The sequence below is a fragment of the Aulonocara sp. 'chitande type north' Nkhata Bay genome, linkage group LG3, assembly GCF_057382095.1.
Source record: "Aulonocara sp. 'chitande type north' Nkhata Bay isolate Kocher_YH1m ecotype deep benthic linkage group LG3, A_spYH_male_GT1.1, whole genome shotgun sequence".
Taxonomy (NCBI): Eukaryota; Metazoa; Chordata; class Actinopteri; order Cichliformes; family Cichlidae; genus Aulonocara; species Aulonocara sp. 'chitande type north' Nkhata Bay.
In genome coordinates, this window is record NC_141346.1 from 21,962,138 (window position 1) to 21,984,654 (window position 22,517).

A 22,517-nucleotide genomic window follows, 5' to 3' on the forward strand; every position below is an offset into this window, starting at 1 on the left:
TACTCTCTCCCACAATCGATACATGATCCATTGTTAATCTGCGCACAGCTGTTGTCACGAACGTCGCGCTCGCTTACGTCACTGTCATGAGACATTCTCGCAAAAGAAATTACGGTTTTAGTAACGCAGTAACGCAGCGTTCCTACAGGAAAGTAACGGTAATCTAATTACCGTTTTTGCAATAGTAATCCCTTACTTTACGCATTACTTGAAAAAAGTAATCAGATTAAAGTAACGCGTTACTGCCCATCTCTGTTGATAACTCCCAAATATTGGATTTAAAAACACATTAACACTGCTTTGGCAAATGTAGAATTGCTGTTTGTGTGCTTCTTTAAAAACTCCCCAAAAGATAAAAGACAGAGCTCTGTTAAATATGAGGTGGAGTTAGGTGACATATCTGCTGTATGATGTAGGTCTGAGGAAAAAAAAACAGTTAGAGGGACAGACAGTGGAAGTACTGATAGTTCACAGTTATCTTATTAAGATGCATTATAACATATTCTAACATAGAATCCTAATCGTCAACTTGTTATTATATAACCAAACTGAGACGGATGGGAAATTGTATATATGTGAGAGGGAGAGAGAGAGCGGAGCACTTGCATAATATCATATTATCAACCTGGCGGAGTGTGATTAAAAAGAATAACTAAACAAAAAACAGAGAAAACATATGTATGATATCAAAAAAAGGTTTTCATCTCTCAATGAATATGAATATTTCAAATACAAACAGATCATGTCTCTTATCCATGACATGACATAGTTCTATAATCCAAAGGAGCTTGTAAAGAAAAGCGTCTGGACTTCTTTAAGTTGCTTGAAGACGTTTCACCTCTCATCCGAGAAGCTTCTTCAGTTCTAAGGTCAAATGGTGGAGAGTCCCAGATATAAACCTAGTGGGAGAAACCCCCCACAGAGGGACAAAAGGACCCCCTGATGATCCTCTAATCGCCTGAGCCAAGGTGTGAAACTGTGTGTGGGTCCCAATCAGCCAGCGTTTCGGGTGAGCTCATTGTGAAACCTGGCCCCACCTTATCATGCGAATTCCTGAGATCAGATGGCCCAGGATGTGAGTGGGCGTTAAGGCGTCTGGGAAGGGAACTCAAAACTGGATTATAGATGGCAGACAGTTGGTGTCGTAAACCCCCGCCTCTGTTCAAAGATGGTCGTCACAGTAGACATAGATGGCTTCTTTCACTCTTTCAAACCATCTGTTCTCTGTCCAAAATGTGAACACTGGCATCCTCGAATGAGTCACCTTTATCCTTAAGATGCAGATGGACCATCTGCAGACGCCTTAATGCCCACTCACATCCTGGGCCATCTGACTTTAGTAATTCGCATGATAAGGTGGGGCCAGGCTTCACAATGACAAGGATTATCGCAAAGTGTTACTTACAGATGTATGACCTCATCGCATCAAGTAATAACAATTTATGGGCCCAGGATACATACATACAGTTTATAATCACATTGTTTTGTGTGCAGCTGACGAAATAGTCTTGTGGAAGACAAACCCAAAATTTGAAGCACTAAGTCTTAGATGGAATTTCCTCTGCTCCACTTTTCAGTCATCAATAACTCCTAGATACTGGATTTCAAAACACATGAGCATTAGTACTGTAAAATCACACTTCATCAGTGTGGACAAATGCAGGATTACTGATCATCATTATCTTTTTGGGATAAGAAAAGGAAAAGGTTTTATGATCGTGTATGATCCATTTTGTACATTTCATAGCACAAACCTAATAAAGTGGGAAATGCCTTTGTCCAGACCCATCTGTCTGTCCACTTCACCATGAGATGAATAATTAGCCTAGCATCTACATGCCTGCTTTAATTCCCACATCCAGGTAAGACTTGTTTAATGGCTTTAGTTTCTTGATTTTCTTGGATCTCACGTGTGGTTGGAGTCTTGAAAGGCCCTGTTTTTTGATGGTTATAAAACTGAAATTGCCCCAAATATTTTTAGTATATTCAACTTGTAAAATCATTTAGCTCTCTCGGGTGCCCTCTAGTTCAATCTTTGTCTTCATTTGTTGATACAACAGCAACATGAGAGCTTTTCTGCCCTATGCAGATACAGCAGAGGTAACACCAAACAGCTGGGCAAGTTAAACCAGACCAGGTAGGGTAACACTAAACACTTGACAGTGCTCCTCACTAGATTTGTGTTGCTGAGAGCATTACATAAAAACGTCCCAACAACCCATAGCCACACAGCACAGGTTATAGCTATGATGGTGTAGAAAGCTCTCAGCTTTGATTGGTCAACTATCTCCTTTGCTCCGCCTCTTTTCCCTGGCCCTGGACGAATCAGAACACAGAGTACAGAGAAGCTGCAGAAAGATATGATTATGATGTAGGGAGCCAAAAGGGAGAACAATGGGGCAATTCTGTAGTTAGGAGGTGATAAATTTGTAGCACATGTCAGTCCAAGGCACATCAGCCAAACACAGCCGATGCAGATGTTTCTGATCCTGACCCCACGGGCATTTCTTAGACTCATGTAGGTGATGGGGTGAAGAACAGCCAGATAACGCTCTACACAGGTCAGGAGGTGGAAAAATGTCTCTCCATAATAAGCAACGTTACAAACATATAATCCTACAGTCTCACTCACTGAGTGATTCGTGTATGCACTGTAATAGATGAGGAAGCACCCCAAGATCCAGATCAGCTCCATGACAGCAACGTGGTAGGTGAAAATGTCACCTACCTCCTATATATTTCTCTTCACATTCTAATTTGAAGAGAATTACTAAATCTCCGCTAGAAACCACACTTCAAATTGATTTTGTATGTCAGGGTTCAGCCCCTTCTTGTGTCAGCAGATAACATAACATGCATCAGTTAGTTAGTGACAGTTAGATATATTTCCATTGTGAACTACCTTTTAACATACTTAAAGAGGTGTTTCAACCGTCTTACACTCCAGGTGCTTCCTGTTGATCTGTTCCCCTAATGCTCGTCTCCAGAACATCCTGAGTACACCCTAAACTGTTGCTGTGCAGGCACATATGCAGTTGCAAGAAAAATGTCTCTTACCCCTGACCTAGAAATTAATCTAACTGTTCTCTGTGTCTGTAAGCGTGTTTGCATTGACCTTTCTGCACTCTAAGCCACTTCTCACGATATGTCAGTCTGGACAGTCCCGCCAGACGAAGCTTATGACCCTCAAAAGACTGAGTGCCAACTCTCATGAGCACATTTGCAATGTGTGCATGAAAATGATTATAACTACTTATTTAACAAAAGTTTCCACAAAATGCTACTAATAAAAGCCATGTTAATATTAATGTATTTTCCACAACCTATATTAATGTCTAATAATAATCCAGAGTGAATAATCAGAGATTTCAATCTAATCCACTCATTTTAGGGTTGAGCCTTTAGCAGTCAAACCCAAGGCAAAGGGTAAGATAAGAAGAGAAACATGCATAATCGGATTGAGATGGTCCACCAAATCATCAATCACTTAATCAGTACAGACAATAGAAAATCACCCTGCCACTCCACAGACATTCACATGAAGGAAACTGGTAATAAGGTTGTTTCATATGCAATTTTTCAATTCATCCAAACACCTTTTATTATGAAATAATAGTATATTCTATATTGTTTTAAGTTAACGTTCTTTGATGCTACTTATAGAATAAATAAAAATAAGCAGACACTTTATAATTCACACAAACACCCCTGCATTATCGTAACAGTATGAACTTTTAATATATGTGTCCTGAAATGACCTCTTCATCTTCTTTCTACCAGACAACAAACGTTGTATTAGCGTAATGACAAGCCATGGTGCTAAAGCAGCAGCACTTCTGTGTGAGCGCACACTAACATCATGATAACAACAACACTGGGCATAAAACCTTTATTTTCATTGTATCCTGTACTGTTGTCAGTAGACAAGTGGGAAAATATAACATTTGAAGACAATTACAGAAAATAACACAAAAATATGCTATTATTGGTACTACTGATATAATTATTTTACTCTGTTTAAAACTAAACTTGCCTGTGGCCTGCATTTACTATGCCTAGCAGGGAAAATTGGTACAGATGTGATTTTAACAATAAGGTGAACCAAAGAATTTGTTCTATTACTTTTCAAGGTTATGAATGCTACAGAGATTAACTGAGGATTTAATGCCAGGGAGGCCTTACGTAAGCATAGACTTTAACTTTGATTAGAGTCCTGCTGTGTACAACTTCACAACTTAAAACACATATTGTGTATGCAAACAAACACAAAGCACAAACAAACAATAAAGAAGATTTGTGCTGTCATTTTACATAGCCAGCAGCCATTATTCTGTATGTGACCTGAAAACTTCCATCCATCCATGTCTTTGATCTCACATCTAGTAATAACAAGTAAAGGACCCAACATATTTCTCATAATCTATGTCTTTTGTATACAGCTGATTAAAAAGTGCTTCAAATGTCAGGCGTGCATTCCCCATAACCTTGTTTTAGTTGAAATGTTCTCTGCTGCACTTTTGAGTCATCAGCAACATGTAACACAATGTGAATATCTGTGGCGTGATCAAATTCAATCTTGTTCTTCAGTTGTTGGAATAACTACAACATGAGAGTTTTCCTGTCCTATGCAGATACAGCAGAGGTAACACCAAACTGCTGGGCAAGCTATGCCAGAGCAGACACATCAACATCAAACACTTGACAGTGCTGCTCACTGGACCTGAGTTTTCAAGGGCATTTAATAATATCACCCCAAGAAACCATAGCCACAAAGCACAGGTTATTGCTGTCATGGTGTACAAAGCTCTCTGTTTCGATTTTGCGACCATCTCCTTTTCCCCCACCTCCTTCCCCTGGCCCTGGGCAAATCAGAACACAGAGAAGAGAGAAGCTGCAGAAAGATATGATTATAATGGAGGGAACCAGAAGGCAGAACAGTGGGGCAGATTTGTAGATAGGACGTAATATGATTGTAACACCCGTCAGTCCTAAGCTCAGCATCCAAGCACAGCCGATGCTGATGTTTCTGATCCTGACCCCATGGGCATTTCTTAGACTCATGTAGGTGATGGGGTGAACAACAGCCAGATAACGTTCTACACAGGTCAGGAGGTGAAAAAATATTTCTCCACAATAAGCAACATTACAAACATCTAATCCTACATTCTCACTCACTAAGTGATTAGTGTATGCACCATAATAAATGAGCAAGCACCCCATCACTTTCTTATCCCCCAGTCATGTCTGTCCAGTTTGTAATAACTTAAAATAATAATAAAATAATAATAATATAGATCAATGAAGTGGTCCAGTATGGCAAATACACAATAATCCAGTTGGAAGAGTAAATCCAATCGGCATCTTTCTCGGGCTTCACACAATAATTCTGATTGCTAAACTACCAAACAGGAGAGGCAAATCCCCTCCCCCCAAAAAACAAGCGAATAAACAAAAAAAAAAATAAAACATCCTTGTTTATTCTCGGCTTACTCTTGTCAGTTTATTTACTCCATCATATCATTACTCAAAAAATTCACTACATGAATACATAAGCACCATTTGAATACAGCATTGTCATGTCTTTAAAAAACTGACTGAATTTTTGAGTGTGTTAATTCGAAGACGTCTGAGTTGATCCTTGACTCTGTCAAAGTGTGTGCTATAACAATGAGCCATAAATATGAATAAATTTAACTAATTTAAGTATTTTCTTCATTTGATTTTACTTGATTACTTAATTTTAATTAAGTTGTTAAAACTAACATTAACATAAGATAAAAAAGATGCACTTAATAACTTTGTACATTTCATCTATGTCTTTAATGATTTCATTTGGCTGCTTAGTTCTTAGGAAAGAACTGTTTAAAATATATCATTATAAATAAGTTACACTAAAATGTATAATGAATGGCTCAGTACATGCATTGGTTGTCTGTATGCATTTTTGACCTAGGGGGCAATAATGAGAAATATTGATCACAATGCATGCTATGTTCTTGAACTGTTTATTTTCATTAGGTTTACTAAGTGTGCTCTCCATTACAAGAAAGTATTATGGTCCACCAATTCATCAAGCACTTAAAGGAGTATTAATCAGGACAGACATTGGAAAAACACCCTGCCACTCCACAGACTTGTACATGAAGCAAACTGGTAATACATTGTTTTTCATATTAAAAATTTTCAATTCATACAAACAGTCATTTTATTATGCATACAGAGGATAATTTACCCAGGTTTTACAAGTGAAGAATAAAACTATAGTTGGTATGTAGCGGCAGCCATTCTGTTCGAGCCACGTTTAGAGTGAACTTAATTATTTGCTCCCTTGTTCTTCCTCCTCTTGTACAACATCCCTGCCCTCTCTATCCTCCTCACTCAACTAGAAACTAAACAATGACAAAAACTATAATCTTATAACAATTATTATAAGTGCAAGTCCACTCTAATTTGTTTCTTTTTGTTCTTTCTTTGTTCCCCAGCAGAGTAGAGGATCAAAGGTTAAATTTAGCTAATAATCACTAGTGTTTTAAGTTACATTGGCTAGCATTTTTTGACACTACTTATAAAGTGTCTGCTTATTTTTATTTGTTCTATAAGTGATTACATCTTTAGAGGTGCTCCAATGAAATCTAAATTTCGCCTGTACTGCATTTACTATGCCTAGCAGGGAATTAGGTACAAGTGTGATTGTGTAGTGGTGAACTGAGGGTTTCATTCCTATTAGTTTTCAATGGTAGGTTGAAAACTAGATAAGACCTTGATTAATATCTTGCTGTCTACAACTTCAAAATTTAAAAAAACATATTGTACATGCAAACAATCAGAAAGCACAAACACGCATAAGTACAAAGAATAAAGAGGATTTGTGCTGTCATTTGAATGGTCAGTAGCCATTATTCTGTATGTGACATATGTATGGACCCAACATTTATCTTATTATTACATTTGTATTTATATTTGTGTAAAGCTGATATGATAATGATTCAAATCTAAAGGCTTGTGTTCCTCAAGACTGTTTTTGTTGAAATGTCCTCTACTGCAGTTCCACAACTGGTAAGCTGAAGTGAGTCTCTGTGGTGTACCCAAATTCAGTCTTGTTCTTCAGTTGTTGGAATAACTACAACATGAGAGTTTTCCTGCCCTATGCAGATACAGCAAAGGTAACACTAAACTGCTGGGCAAGTTAAACCAGAGCAGACACATGTACATCAAACACTTGACGGTGCTGCTCACTGGACCTGAGTTTTCAAGAACATTTAATGCAAGTATGCCAAGAAACCATAGCCACACAGCACAGGTTATAGCTGTGATTGTATAGAAAGCTCTCTGTTTTGATTGGTCAACCATCTCCTTTTCCCCACCTCCTTCCCGTGGCCCTGGGCGAATCAGAACACAGAGAACAGAGAGGCTGCAGAAAGATATGATTATTATGGAGGGAACCAAAAGACAAAATGTTGGGGCAGATTCATAGTTAGGAGGTGATAAAACTTTAACACATGCCAGTCCAAAGCTCAGCAGCCAAACACAGACGATGCAAATGTTTCTGATCCTGACCCCACGGGCATTTCTTAAACTCATGTAGGTGATGGGGTGAACAACAGCCAGATAACGCTCTACACAGGTCAGCAGGTGGAAAAGTATTTCTCCGTAATAAACAGTGTCACAAGCATATGATCCTACTTTCTCACTCACTAAGTGATTAGTGTATGCACCATAATAGAAGAGGAACCACCCCAAGATCCAGATCAGCTCCATAGTCGCCATGTGGTAGGTGAAGATGTCAGAGTGACTTGCTGTTTTAAATGAGTGCTGCCGCCGCCATCTTTGGTGACCAGAAAAAAAGATGAGGATAGAGGCGATGAGGAGGAGGATGATTCTCAATGTATAGAAGGGCATGAATTTGGATGAATATATGAGGCAGATACTGTCCACAATATTACTGAAGGTGGAGTTAAGTAACATATCTGCTGTATGATGTAGGTCTGAGGAGAAAAATATAAAATAATAATTAGAGGGACAAACACGGGTAACAGACAGTTTAAAGTTATAATTGTTCTTTTTAAGAAACTGTAAGAAAGTTATATCTAGGTCCTGAAATCTTTCCTCCTTTAATACTATATTTCTGTCCACAAATGTACAGGCAGGAAATAGCTGACAGTGGAAAGAGAAAAAAATGGCAATGTGCTGCTCAAGTATAATATCATGAAAATAAGCTGGTGATGCATGGTGACTAACATTGAACTGATTATTATTATGTTATCTAAAATATCATCGAGTTGTAGATTTGTCTTCACTGAAAAAAAAAACTGGAGCAGCATGTTATAATTATCTAATCCCATTCAATGTTACCAGATTGACCTAATCTAAAAAATATCTTGCTATTGTTATTATTCCAATTTACTACAGTTGCAAAGTGGGAGCAGCTATGAGATCCAGACAGGATATACTTTGATTACAAGCATCCATTGTGCTGCCAATGGAGGGATTGAGTTGATCACATGAAACCTGAAGTTCAGAAATAAAAAAAAAAATACAAAATTCTTCTGAGGTTGAATTTCTTTCATCTCAATGACATTAGTTTAAAAAGATAAATAACAGCTTAAATACTAATGAAAAGATGTATTTAAACATTAAAGTGTCAATATATTATAAGATATTAAAGAGCACCTTTTTGTTTGAATTGTCTCCTCTGGTTCACGTTTCCAAGCTGACTGACTGCTCTTCACTGTAAATGTGCACAGATACGTGTGAGTTTTCAGAGTTGACACAGCAACAGAACGATGGGAGCTTTTTGCATGCTTCATTAGGTGGTACTTACTGTAAATTACAGCAGCAAGTTATACTTCAGCATTTGGGTCAAAGTGCTATATTCTAGGGTATATCTATATTTTCAGTATTTTCTTACTTTATATAGCAAAAACTGAATTCTTATTTTCACCCTAACATGTAGGAAACCAAAAACAAGGAGTCTGTGTAATTAGTGGAAATGGTTTAGATTTGGTTTTTATATGTGACAGAAAAGAACATGCAGTTTTGGACTGAAGGAGACATAAAAAGTGAAAAAAGTCATTTAAGAGATTTTTAAACTTTTAAATCAGTCCATTACATCTGACAGTAGTCAAATAGCTACTAATCTAAGACAGGTGTTCATTCAAATTAAGCAGTGTCATGTCTCCTGTGTGTACATGAAGCAGTTTGACTGAATACCATTTTCAGTCTGTGTGTGATAATTTTAGTATGTGTAACTAGATTCTTTATCATTAGGGTGCAAAAATGGGAATATTGGGAGAAAATTTAACCCCCTCAGGTTAAATATTAAAGGTTAGATAATTTAACTAGTTTAAAACACTACACCTAACATTTTCTTTGGATAAAAACAAAACTATAAAAATATAGTTTTTGATGTGAAGCAGTAGCAAAAATGATTTTCCTTGATATCTTTGTCCTGTGTACGAATTTTGAAACCCATCCATCTATTTTCTTTTGTTATCTGCGGGCAAGTTGCAGGGGCTGCAACCTAAGCAAAGAAACCCAGACCTCCCCCTCTTCAGTCAACTGCTCTAGTTTTCTAGGTGCAACACCCCCAGGGCAGGGAGCACCTCAGTGTAAACTTGAGTAGGTCCAAGTTTACCCGAACCACCTAAAATGGCTCCTTTCGATGTGGAAGCATAGCGGCTATACTCTGGGCCTCCTTTTAAAAAATTCATCTGCTTACCCTATCTCTAAGAGAGAGACGAGTCACTCTTTGGAGGAAGCTCGTTTTTGTATCTGTGATTTCTCCAGTGGACCCAGGTGGCCTTGAAGAAGGGACAAAGACTTCTGACAACAGTCCTTTTATCAGGGAAGAATTTTGTTGTTCCAGTTAGCTTTGACTTTGGCAGACCTCCAGCTGGTGCCAGTGGGATAGTCACATCAGTGAATGGTGGTTTATATCTATCTATCTATCTATCTATCTATCTATCTATCTATCTATCTATCTATCTATCTATCTATCTATCTATCTATCTATCTATCTATCTATCTATCTATCTATCTATCTATCTATCTATCTATTGTGAGATTATTTTATTATCTTATGCCATGTTATACCCCTAATTAAAGATTGTAAAAGTATTATGTAGTTTTAGTCTGTATTATTCTCCTGACTTAGAAGAAGGTGATAACTATTGCATTTATTAGACTGCTGATTTATTGTGAATGAAGGATATTGTTTTATGATGCATGGTACTGCTGCATTATGAGAAATATTGTTTCCAGAGAAGCATGGCCTTATTTGTCTGATTAGAAAAGAACAGAACATACTTCACAGGAAGCCAAGGTCATAACTTAGGCTCACTGAAAGAGAAAGAATGTGGATGTTTAGGTTTTATAGGTGGAGGGGCTGAAGCTATAAGAATGTGAGAAACGCTCAGACACGTCGAGATCAGGTGGACACCCTCCCGCGCTCATTTCCCCTCCGGATGGTTAATGCGCAAAAGTGTCACAATAAATGTGGATTGAATTTTCTTGGGTTGAGGATGTTCACATGTCCACATAGCAGCAGATCAGTGAGGGCGTCTTGGAAAATTATCATTACCAATTATTAGTTACTACAAGGGTCGGAATGTTGTACTGCTGCTGACATATCGGCAGTTGACTGGAGAGTAAAAAGATCCAGCTAAGAGTTTATTTGATTGTTCTAAAGCTAGAATTATTTTTTTATAGATAAAAAGCTTAAGTTTTGGACTTTTCATGAAAAAATTTAATTGTTAGCTCATATGTCTTTTTTTCTATATTGAGCTTTGAGTGGAGTTGACGTATTTCAATACCAGTCAGTATATGTTATTTTTGCCATCCATTACATTTGACATTATTCAAATAACCTGCAAACAAAGGCAGGTGTTTAATGACAGTAGGGTCACGCACACTGCGTGCACTATGTGTGCAATAGGAAAATTAGCTAGCTGCTACCACTCCCACATCATACTGACTATTACTGTAATTCTTTTTTTATGCTATTGGATTTGATGTGCAAAATTTTTACACAAAGCAAAGGTACACCAGTTCAAGCTTTCTTTTTTTAAAATAATTTCTTTGTTTGCACTTTTAATTAATTTCACTTATTTTTTTCACGGCCTTTTTTGGAATTGAATTTGAGTTTTTATTTTGTGAGTAGAGAAACCGACAAAAGAAGAATTTTGGAGACTAATTTCTGAGTATCGGCTGTCAGCAAACAGAACACTAGAGCATAGGTGGGGGGTGCTTGTGTGCTCATGGTCAGACCTTTGTGTATGAGATGACTGGAGATTTCCCTTCTCTATAACATAAAAAATGGCCTGAAATTGTGTATTTTTTATACTCTGCTGAAGCCCAGCTTTTGACTCACACAGATTACAAGTACATCCAGTGAGCTGCAGTGGTGTTAGCTGTTCTGTTTGTTTAATTCAAGTAGTAAATTATTAAACAACATTTTTGTGGTTACTGACTTCTAGCATTGCATGAACTCTTCCTTGCTGATTATCAGAATCAGAAATACTTTATTAATCCCGTTGGAAATTATGGATTACAGCAGGCAGCATACTCGTTGACGCATGCACACTCACAAAGGAACCCTCCGACCAAACATACTTTACACAAACATCACATTGACGAGACAGGTCAGACAGGTAGACTGATAAGAAAAACAATGAAAATACACAACATGAGGTGAGAGGAGGAGAAAAAGAGCTCCACCCAGACTGAGCTCCTAAAGGGAGAACAGTTTGAGAATAGAAGAAAAAAAACCTCAACACAAAAAAGCACATGAATCTCAATACACCATAGAAATACATGACAAGCAACAGGGTTGTGTAAGAGGTGAGAGTGAGCCGGTGTAGACAGCGCATTATCTAACATAGGCGCCCTTGAGTACACAGTCTTGGTGATATCAAATCAGAGGAAAGACACAAATTAATCAGGGTTTTGAGAACAGCAGAAAACATCACTGCCATATTTGCTGAATATTTACAAACAGCTCAGAGCTCTGGGAATTGCAAAGGACCCCACTCATCCTTCTGTGTTTTCACTCATGCAGTCAGAGAAAACGTATGTGAACATTCACTTCAAGTCTTACAAAACCAGTTGTTTACTCGCACTGTTATTTTAATAATTTTGAAGGATAAGCACCATCACCTTCTATCCTTGATCTACAAACTAAGTGTAATAACAGTTTCAGATCTATTTATGACACCATATTGGGCTGTATATGTCTTTCATATCAGCATTTTATGTAAAGCACAATTTCATTGTTGTGTGAGTACATAAAAATGGCAAAATCTAATTGAATATAATCCAATCTAATAGCTAAACAAATTAGTCAGAGTTGGTTTGAGGCACAGAACACAAAAGGAAAAAACTAATAAACAATCTAAGTGTTACTATTATAAGTGCTGCTACATACAGTCAATCATCAGTCCAGAATTTATAATCATCATTCTATCCATTTAAATTATGCCAGGCTGACTTACTCAAGTCCAAACCTTGTCTTCACCCACTGCCATATAAGCAACATGAGAGTTTCTGTGCCCTGTGTAGATACAACAGTGGTAGCACCAAACTGCTGGGTATGTTAAATCAGGAGACACTTGTCAAAACAATACACTGAACAGTGATGCTTAGCAGAGGTGATGACATCAGCGCAACTGAAATAAGGAGCCCAAAGAACCACAACCAGACTGCACAACATATAACTGTGATGGTGTAGAAAGCTCTCTGCTTTGATTGAACTATAGAGTTGTAACACTAGTCAATCCAAACCTCAACAGTCAAACGCAGCCAATGCTGAAGTTTCTGATCCTGACCCCACGGGCATTTCTGAGATGCATGTAGGTAATGGGGTGAATAGCAGCCATGTAACACTCTAGACAGGTGAGGACATGAAAACAAATTTCTCCATAGAAACTGATTGAAGACATATGTAGCCCTATTGTTACCATCATTGAGTAATTTGTATATCTTCCACAGTAATAGCAGAAAAACCCAAACACCCAGATTAGCTCCATAGCAGCCATGTGATGGGAGAAGACATCAGAATGGCGTTCAGTATTGAAGGAGCTCTGCCGCCGCCATCGTTGGTGACCCAGGTAGAGGACAATGAGTGAGAGAGGGAAGATGAGGATGACTTTCAATACACACAAAACAATGTCAATATAAAAGCTGATTATGAAGCAATTAGCATCCAGAAGATCGTTGGAGATGGTTGAAGAGTTGACTGACATATTCATTGTAAATTCTGGTGGTCTGAGGAGAGTAGAATAATAAGAGGGTAAATAAAGAGTAAATGAAAAAGTGAAGCAGAAAACAAACAGGAGAGGTGAACACAGTTTTGACACATCACGTTTTATCTTGTTATGGAGTTGCAGCTAATGTAAACCCCAAAAAAGTTGAAATGCAGCACCAAGCTCTGCAATACCAAATGAGTTGAAGAACGCAGATGATGGATGATGACAAATAATTTCCATGGTAAAGAAAAATAACTTTACAATGTGTAACCAAGCTCACGGTATCATTATCAAAATGTACAACAGAGAGATGCGTTCATTAATATAAATAAAAAGGGGTTACGATAAAGTTCAAATCAGTAGTTACAAGAAGTTACAAGAATGGTCACAGTGCAAATGAATAATGAACCAAAGGAACCAAAGAGCTTCTCAAGGCTAAGAAATGGTTCAGTGGTTATCAGTTAACTGATCTCAACCCAACAAAGCAGTTTTTCGGTTATTAGATACAAAACTTAGTGCAGGCGACTCCCAAACAAGCAGCAACTTTGACTTTAGATAGGTTCAGTCAAGGTCTGGGAGAGCATTTATAGGGACTAGAAACAAATGGCATTTCATAATGAAACAAATGGCATTTCATAATGCCATTTGTTTCTAGGCTTTAGGTAGTCACTGACTGCAAAATATTCACATCCAAGTAAGAATAATAACTTTTACATTACATTTCTTTTTTACTATGTTAATATGCTTTTGATTTTGAACCTCTCACAAAGTTGATTCTGTTCATCTGGATGTTGTGTTTCCAATAGGAGCAATGTCTCATCACTCATCCATAAGATTTCTTTAGTCTCAGCTGACGGCAATTTTCCCGACCTTATAAACAGCATATTTGCTTTATGACTAAAACTGGCATTGCTAATGAACTATATCATGATGTCAGTTTGCATATCGTTAGTATGCAGTGTCATAACCACTGATCAATGGCCATGAGTTCTCTTCACAGAGAGTTGCCAAATGGATGCAATGGTATCTATACTGTAATGCTGGTTTTACCATCTGGCAAATGTGTCTGTCTGTGTACATCAATCCAGTTGGAAAGCACGGGGAGAGGGGTTTTCACCCACTACACACTCACTGCTCTACAGTAATTCAAGATCTGGACCAAAACTAACAAGGAGATCAGTTTAATCATCTTTTTGTGACATTTGAGGACATTAACAAAGAATAAAACATCTATAACTAGTCATACATAGAACTGAACTTAGGGGGGTTATTTTCACTAACAGTAAAAAATTTAAAATGCTGTGCTCAATATTCATGGCATGTCACTTGAAATCAAGACAGGAAGACACAACAAGACACTAGAGAGGCTAAACTAATCTAGAACACAACAAATCTTTAATTAACAACTTTGATCACCAAGAGAAACCAGAATTCAAAGTAACAGGTTCACAATCACAAAGACTAGTACAAAGAAAATAAACTAAATGCAAAGCAAGTGAAAACCCCTGGACTGCTATGGAACAGGAAACAAAAACTTAAAAACACTATAAACAATGACATAAACAGAGGAAGAGGACGCAAAAACACAAAGTCCAAACAATACAAGTTAAAGAAAACTTCTAAACAACAACACTTAAGGACTATCAGTAAACTGATAATACTGAATAATAAACAAGAACAAGAATTTAAAGTCCAAAGACACAAAACCGAGAATCCAAAGCCCCAAACGACCAACTAACCAAACGACCAACTAACCTTTAGACCAGTGTTCTCTGATGTTTTTTCTGTTGAGTCTCAGAACTTACTGAGTGACATGTGTTTGGTTTTGGTTCGAAAATATGAAATGTCCTTGTGTGTGGACCATGTGTGAGCTGGCCTTTGAGTCATTTGTATGCAAAGCTGATGCAGATTTTCTAATGATTTCACGGTAAATTGCAATAGGCAAATTTGTCGTTTCCATCTCTTGATAACACAAGAAGGTGCGTTTAACCCTTTAAGACCTACCATAGAGCCAAGTGCGCCAGAGCCTATATTATATTTTTACATGCTGTGTAGCCATTTTTGGGAGCATTTCAAGTTGATATACATCAATACAACCATTACAGCCCAAATTTTAATAATATGTCTGCATTAAGTGCATAGTAATTACATAAATTGCATAACAGTGCAATAAACTACCAAAAGACAATATGAACAATTATATATATATATATATATATATATTAATAATAACCTAATAATATTAACATAATTATTATTATTACATAATTAGTTATTGTTATACATGTCTCATTAACAATATTAATAATAATTGGAACAATGGATGTACAGATTCCAGTTTTTAATGCAAACAGATGTAAATTATTCAGATTTGCTTTATGGCGTAAGATGATTTACTGATAGCTAAAATTAAAACTGTTCAAAAAACAAAGTGTTATATGTCTTATTGTTCCAAGACTTTGAAAAATGATTTTAATAATTTTAGAACTTGACAAGGACCGTGTTTTGCATTAGTATAAACTAATATCTTAAACATTAGAATTAAAGGAACATCTTTGTTCCTTGTTCTTCAAATTACTGTATCTTGAGTATTCTTAGATTATGTATCTGTAATTATTTTCTCTTGACTTTGATACCATGGTTATAAGTACTAAAAAAGAGTGAGATCTATATCATAGGCATTGTCAAAGTCTGTTTTCTTTATAAAAGCCATGATGGTGTCTGCATTCCTGGCTGGCTGTTAATTCCTGTTAAATTTTATTGAGTTAACCTCACAGATTTAAATTTCAAGGACCGTAACTACTTTTAAAATATGTTGTATGTTAATAAAAAGCTCAAATAAGAACTAAATACATCTTTTGAATGCATCATATTTTCTAAAAGTGCATTTATAATTCAAAGAAATGTGTAATAAATCAAGCCGAGCTGAGTAAAATTTATTTATAGAGCACTTTGAAAACAGCAACCAATGAAGTACAAGAAAAAAGAAATAAATACAAAAAGGTAGCCCATTTGTGTTGTTAGTGGGGTTTTTTAGAGTCAGAACTGAGCATTCTTTAATGTTGTCTGTACCAGAACTTATCAAATCATGTCATCTGACATACTTAAATTACTCTTGAAAAAGGTGTTAAATTGGTAAAAGAAAAAAATTATTTTTCTTTGCCAAATCTTAAGGGAATGGTTGAATGGGTGAAACACATGCTGATTGGCAAGGTGAACAATTGGACTCTGAATAATTCAGTTACTTGAGTTTATTTACAGGGACACTACCTGCTATATACAGCATTGAGCAGGCTCTGAATCCAAGGAAAGGGGAATACATTCAAACTCCACTTCTTGATAGCCAGTCACTCACATGCCACCATTTGCACCCCACACCAAAATACACTCATGAATCACTCTTATACAATATATCCAGAGGAAACAGGGAAAGATCCAGGAAGGTTTGGACAAAGGTTAAAACTCCACAGAAACACGACAACTAAAACACAATTAACTTGAGAGAGCCGGGGCTGCACTGACTAGAATAGTAGAACGATCCAGCAATGAGTACCATAGAGTCTCCACCTTAAGTAGTAGCTGGAGACACACAGAAGATGTGCAGCAGGTGAGTAAACTGGGCACAGGTGCATTGGCCAAAGGCCAACACACACAAACGAGTAAGGCAGAGAGGAGAGAGAGGAGAAACAAACACACCAGAAAACAGCAACAAGCACGGATTGGAAACCGGAGAGGACCTTTATAGAGATATGTAACAAAATAAGTCCTGACTTATTTAGAATCCAAAGATTCTAAAGACATTTCCTTTCAGGAAATGGATTCATTAAAAAGGAAGAATCAATCAACTCATTTTATTCACACAGCACACATACATGTGACAGATATGTACTGGACACAGTGCCATCATGATATTACACATCTTTGTTGCAACAGTTTACTTGATGCATTTACCTGGATGAAGAAACTGTATGCAGAGGATACAAACCTCAAACGGAAACAATTACAAATATGTCCCATCCTTTCATTACAATTAGACATATTTATGTTGTTGGTTTCTACTTTACACAGACAGCCCTGAAATGCAGAATTTAAATATAATGGATGCATCATCTTTTAAGGAGTTGGACAATAATAAAAAAAAAACTATATGAAAACTATCATATCACTACACAAATACACAATATATTAAAGAAAATACAAAATATCCTACAAATTCTACAGAGACTGCTAAGAAAGCCTTAAAATCACCTTAACAACAGCTACTACAACTAACCCCAATGAAGTGCAAGAAAACATAAATACTTTTTTTTAAAGAGACAATTTGTGTTGTAAATGATTTTTAGACTCCAACTAAACATTGTTTAACTTTGTCCATACCAAAACTTATCAAATCATTACATTTAACATGATTAACATTGTATTCAAAAATGTGTTAAATTTAAACAAAAACAAAAACTTGTGTCATTTTGAATTACCCTATTAGATGTCGACTTTACCCAGACACCACTTAAACACACTATTGAAATCTGATTGGAATTCAACCAATTTATCATCTATTAAAGACCTAAGAATTAAGTAATACAAGGACAACTTCTACAGAGACCACTACGAAATCTTTTCAAACACCCTAATAACAAATTACAACACCTGTTAAAATTCTGGGAAAGACTTTACAACCCAAACATTTCAACATGAACCTCTATTACAAATCAATATTGTAAAAAAAAGAAGAAGAATATCTTACATATTTTGACTACTGCAGTATTGAATGTAGCTGGATGGTAACAGAAATATAATTAGGCCTGTTGTCTGGATCGTCCCAGACTACAGATTCATATTTTCCTTCAAGCAACATGAGAGTTTCCCTATCTTGTGCAGATACAGCAGAGGTAACACCAAACTGCTGGGCAAATTAAACCAGAATGTACTAAGTTGCACTGCACACTTCACAGTGCTGCTTAGCACAGGTGAGTTGTTCATAGCTATATAACCAAAGACCCCCAGAAACCACAACCAAACAACACAGGGTATAGTCACAATGTTGTAGAAAGCTCTCAGTTTTGACTGGTTTTGCTTCTCCTTTTCACCACCTGGCCCTGAGTGAATCAGAACCCAGAGTACAGAGAGACTGCAGAAAGATATGATTATTAAACACAAAACTAAAAAGCAAAACAACAATATGGTATTATTGTTAAGTGCATATGTAGCTGTAACAAGTGCCATTCCAAGGCACAGCACCCAAGTACAGCTAATGGTAATGTTTCTGATCCTGGCCCCACGGGCATTTCTTAATCCCAGGTAAATGATGGGGTGAACTACAGCCAAGTAACGATCTACACAGGTCAGGACATGAAAAATAATCTCTCCATAGTAAGTAAACAAACAAGCAAAAGACCCCACTGTTTGAATCACTGTCTGAGACGTATATATGCCACCATACTCGATAAAAATCCCCAAAACCCAAACCAGCTCCATGGCAGCCATGTGGTAGGTGCAGATGTCAGAGTGGCTTGCTGTGTTGAAGGAGCGTTTCTGTTGCCATTGTTGGCGACCAAGATAAAGGACAAGGCTGCACAGAGGGAGGAGGAGGATGATTCTCAATGCAGAGACGCAAGTGTTTATGTATAAGGTGACTGTGGTGCAGTTGTAGATCAGAAGATTGTTGGAGGTGACATTGGCGGAGTTGGAAAACATTTCTGCTGCATATGTTGCAGGTCTTAGGAGTTAAAAGTAAAACGAGACGCAGTGTTAGAATAAAAATTAAAGAAAAGAGTAAGTGAAAAAAGACTGAAACACACCTACGATAGATTACATTCCTATTGTTAAACAACTGCAGCAGATATATTCAACCTCTCCTGATGAAAGATGAAAGGGATGGGTAACTACAGATACAGATAACTACAACTAAAAAGCCTGAGAATTTAAATATAAGGAAGCAAACCAAGTAATATTAGCAACAATGACAAAATCCTAACTGAAAAACTACAATCAGTTCAAATACAAATTGACTGAAAGTACTAATTGGAAAATGCTGTGTCAAAACTCAGGATTCCCAGAGATGAAATGCATGATACTTAAAAATGACAATAAGACACAAGGTTTTTAGTAGTTTTATGGAGTTATAGCTACCTTTTGCATACATGTTGTGTTTGTTTTACCTTCATATTATCCAACCAAAATATAGACTGCACTGAATCTGACAACCATTAACATAAACTACAAGTTAACTTCTTGAATATGTTCTAAAGGGAGTAATTTTTATTTCATTATGTTCCAAAACAAAATTCACTTTCATTTAAGTTGACTTAAATTACACATAAAAGTCTGAAAGTGTATTAGATTAGGAAACTGAACTGGTGAACTAAACAACATAAGTTACACTGTTATACTGGATTCAGTATCACTAATTATGTTAACCAATGTTTCTAAGAATTTGTTCATTTCTTTTATACAACAAAAAAAAAAAATTTGGTAAGAGCTGATAAGTTTGTAGTCCATTCAATTCCACCAAAAATATACCAACCTTTAAATATTCAAGGAGAAAAAGCTCTTTAAAAATACTTTACCTTGTTAGAAAAATGGTTTCTTCTTTACGTTTCTCTCCGATTGCTTTTTTCCTCTCTTTGAGAACTTACTGAGTGGCTTGGACTTGCACTTTATTTGAATTCATGGCACGTCCTTGTTTACAGAGCATGCATGAGTGGGGCTGTGAGTTCATTTCCATGCACATATTTTCTGATACTTTCACGGTAAATTTCAACAGGCAAATTTTTGCTGTCTTGCTGATAGAAGAAGATGTGTTTAATCATCAAGTGTCACATGACAAAACCAAGTTTATTTAATTTTATATGACTGTTTAAAATATTCATCTTTTCCGGTTCAGTTAATCATACATTTAAACACATTAATTTGTCAAGGATATAATTGCAACTATGTATTATTAAAATGCATGCAAACATTATCAGAATCAGAATCAGAAAGGGTTTTATTGCCAAATGTTGGGCAGGTTTACAACATTAGGAAATTGCTGCGGTGCTTCAGTGCAAACATACTGTCATAAATTACGCTTAAATAGACATGAAAATAAAAATAAAAATAAGAATTAAAAGTGCTAAGTAGATAGATATATACATGAGTGCAGGTGGTGATCAGTGCCAAACATGGAATGCTGCAGTGAACACAGTGTGGGGTCATGTGTTAGTGGTGGGAACAGTCATACGGTTATTGTTCATGTGTCCAACAGCAGAGGGGAAGAAACTACAGACATGATCTGAATATAGTATTCAAATCTTGTCATTCTACATATATGTTTACCCATCATTAACAGAGTATAATAAAAAATTTGACTTTTATGCAACTGATGTCAGAGCCTAAAGCGCCAGAACTCGTTTATCTAAAATCCACACAAATATGTATCTTAGACAAAAAAAAGCTGAATACATATAATTTAGAGTTTTTAAATGATGGCGTCATTTATTAAAGGTAAACGCTAATCAAACCTATGTCCTATGTGAAAAGGTAACTTCCTTCCCCCTCCCCCACACCACCGTTAAAACTTGAATCAGTTTCACCTTCCCAAAAAAGAATTAAATATTTAAATATATAGATTTTCATGTAAAAACATGTTATCTATCGGGGTGGCTGTAGCTCAGATGGCAGAGCAGGTCAGCCACTAATCAGAAGGTCGGTGTTTTGATCCCAGGCTGCCTCCTGGCTGCATGCCAAATATCCTTGGGCAAGATACTAACCCCATGTTTGCCTACTGGTGGTGGTCAGAGGGCCCAGTGGCGCCAGTGTCCGGCAGCCTCACCTCTGTCAGTGCGCCCCAGGGCAGCTGTGGTTACAATGTAGCTTGCCATCGCCAGTGTGTGAATGTGTGTGTGAATGTGTGTGTGAATGGGTGAATGACTGAATGTAGTGTGAAGCGCTTTGGGGTCCTTAGGGACTAGAAAAGCGCTATACAAATGCAGGCCATTTACCATTTTACCATTTATCTACTCTATAGCAGCAGCAATAGCATCTGGACTTTTCCGCTTTAAGACTATAGTAGTGCATATGCAATTTATCATCCTCAAGTTAACCCTCGCATTCACTTATTCTTATAAAAGCAACATGTGAGTTTTCCTGCCCTGTGTAGATAAAGGAGAGGCAAAATCAAATGACTTGGTAAGTTGAACCAGCTTACACTCATATCGACCACACACTTGATAGTGCGATTCAGCTCAGGGTGTTGGTTCATCGTGATGCTAACAAGCAGCCCTACAAACCACAACCAGAACATGCCTAATATAGCTGTGATGGTGTAGAAAGCTCTCTGCTTTGTTTGGTTGACCAACTCCTTTCCTCTGACTCTGTCTCCTGGCCCTGAACGAATCAAAGCATAGAGAACAGACAGGCTGCAGAAAGATATGATTATTATTGACAAAACCAAAGTACAGAACAGCTGAATGGTGACGTAATTACGGATACAAAGAGCTTTAACTAAGGTCATTCCAAAGCTTAGCAGCCAAGCACATCCAATGCTGATGTTTCTCATCTTGACCCCACGGGCAGTTCTTAGACTCAGGTAGGTGATGGGGTGAACAACAGCCAGGTAACGCTCTGCACAGGTCAGGATGTGTAAGAATATCTCTGCATAGAAAGTTATGTAACGAACATATACTCCTGTCACTGCCATTAATGAGTGATTAGTGTGTGTGCCATATAAATAGAAGAAACTGCCCAAGATCCACATCAGCTCGATGACAACCATGTGATAAGTGATGATGTCGGCGTGACTTGCTGTTTTAAAGGAGCGCTGCTGCCTCCATCTTTGGTGAGCCAGGCAGAGGACCAAGGTGCAGAGAGGGAGGATGAGGGTGATTCTCAACGAAGTGAAGCCAATGTTCATATAAAAACGAACCGTCGAGCATTGGCCACCCAGAACATTGTTGTAGGCGGATGAAGAGTTAACAGACATATCTGCTGTTAGAGAGACGAATAACACAAGGAGGAGACAAAGAAAAGGGACAGTGAGATTAAAACAAATTTTAAACAAAATTGTACAAGTGTTATTCTAGTTATACTGTAACTCAGTCTGTGAAAAGGATCAGTATTTATCTTTTTCATCGTTCTTTTTTCTTTATGTCAACAAATTTTAAAATGACACATCAACCGGGTCACTGCTCATGGGGTGGACTGGCCAGTCAGCTGAGCAGTTTTGCATTCTTTTTCTAACTTTAATGCTCTTTTCGTTGTTGTTTTTAGCTGTCTACTCAGTATCTTTGTATACTTTTC

The 22,517-nt window shown here is 37.1% G+C and overlaps 4 protein-coding genes and 2 pseudogenes across 4 annotated transcripts; all 6 read right to left on the reverse strand.

The window, feature by feature from the left end:
• Positions 1 to 2,041: 2,041 nt before the first annotated feature.
• Positions 2,042 to 2,992, reverse strand: LOC147334547 (uncharacterized). Its single transcript, XM_086285938.1, has 2 exons — positions 2,941 to 2,992; positions 2,042 to 2,724 (listed from the first exon to the last, which is right to left on the reverse strand). Exons 1-2 carry the CDS (start codon positions 2,990 to 2,992, stop codon positions 2,042 to 2,044), a joined length of 735 nt encoding a protein of 244 aa, XP_086142064.1.
• A 1,591-nt stretch (positions 2,993 to 4,583) lies between these two features.
• Positions 4,584 to 5,220, reverse strand: LOC147334548 (uncharacterized; annotated as a pseudogene).
• Positions 5,221 to 7,104: 1,884 nt separating this feature from the next.
• On the reverse strand, positions 7,105 to 7,965 carry LOC147334549 (uncharacterized). The gene has a single exon (XM_086285939.1). The coding sequence runs from the start codon at positions 7,963 to 7,965 to the stop codon at positions 7,105 to 7,107; it is 861 nt and encodes a 286-aa protein (XP_086142065.1).
• A 4,542-nt stretch (positions 7,966 to 12,507) lies between these two features.
• On the reverse strand, positions 12,508 to 13,238 carry LOC147334550 (uncharacterized; annotated as a pseudogene).
• A 4,827-nt stretch (positions 13,239 to 18,065) lies between these two features.
• LOC147334551 (uncharacterized) lies at positions 18,066 to 18,987 on the reverse strand. Its single transcript, XM_086287363.1, has one exon. It carries the CDS (start codon positions 18,933 to 18,935, stop codon positions 18,066 to 18,068), a length of 870 nt encoding a protein of 289 aa, XP_086143489.1. The 5' UTR covers positions 18,936 to 18,987.
• A 2,343-nt stretch (positions 18,988 to 21,330) lies between these two features.
• On the reverse strand, positions 21,331 to 22,200 carry LOC147334552 (uncharacterized). Its single transcript, XM_086287365.1, has one exon. The coding sequence runs from the start codon at positions 22,198 to 22,200 to the stop codon at positions 21,331 to 21,333; it is 870 nt and encodes a 289-aa protein (XP_086143491.1).
• Between the last annotated feature and the right edge of the window lie 317 nt (positions 22,201 to 22,517).

Coding starts and splice junctions, on each gene's coding strand:
- LOC147334547 (XM_086285938.1), bottom strand. CDS start 2,992: ATGTTCTGGAGACGAGCATTAGGGGAACAGATCAACAGGAAGCACCTG. Junction 2,725..2,940: donor CAACAGGAAGCACCTGGAGT/GTAAGACGGTTG, acceptor TATAGGAGGTAG/GTGACATTTTCACCTACCAC.
- LOC147334549 (XM_086285939.1), bottom strand. CDS start 7,965: ATGTTACTTAACTCCACCTTCAGTAATATTGTGGACAGTATCTGCCTC.
- LOC147334551 (XM_086287363.1), bottom strand. CDS start 18,935: ATGTTTTCCAACTCCGCCAATGTCACCTCCAACAATCTTCTGATCTAC.
- LOC147334552 (XM_086287365.1), bottom strand. CDS start 22,200: ATGTCTGTTAACTCTTCATCCGCCTACAACAATGTTCTGGGTGGCCAA.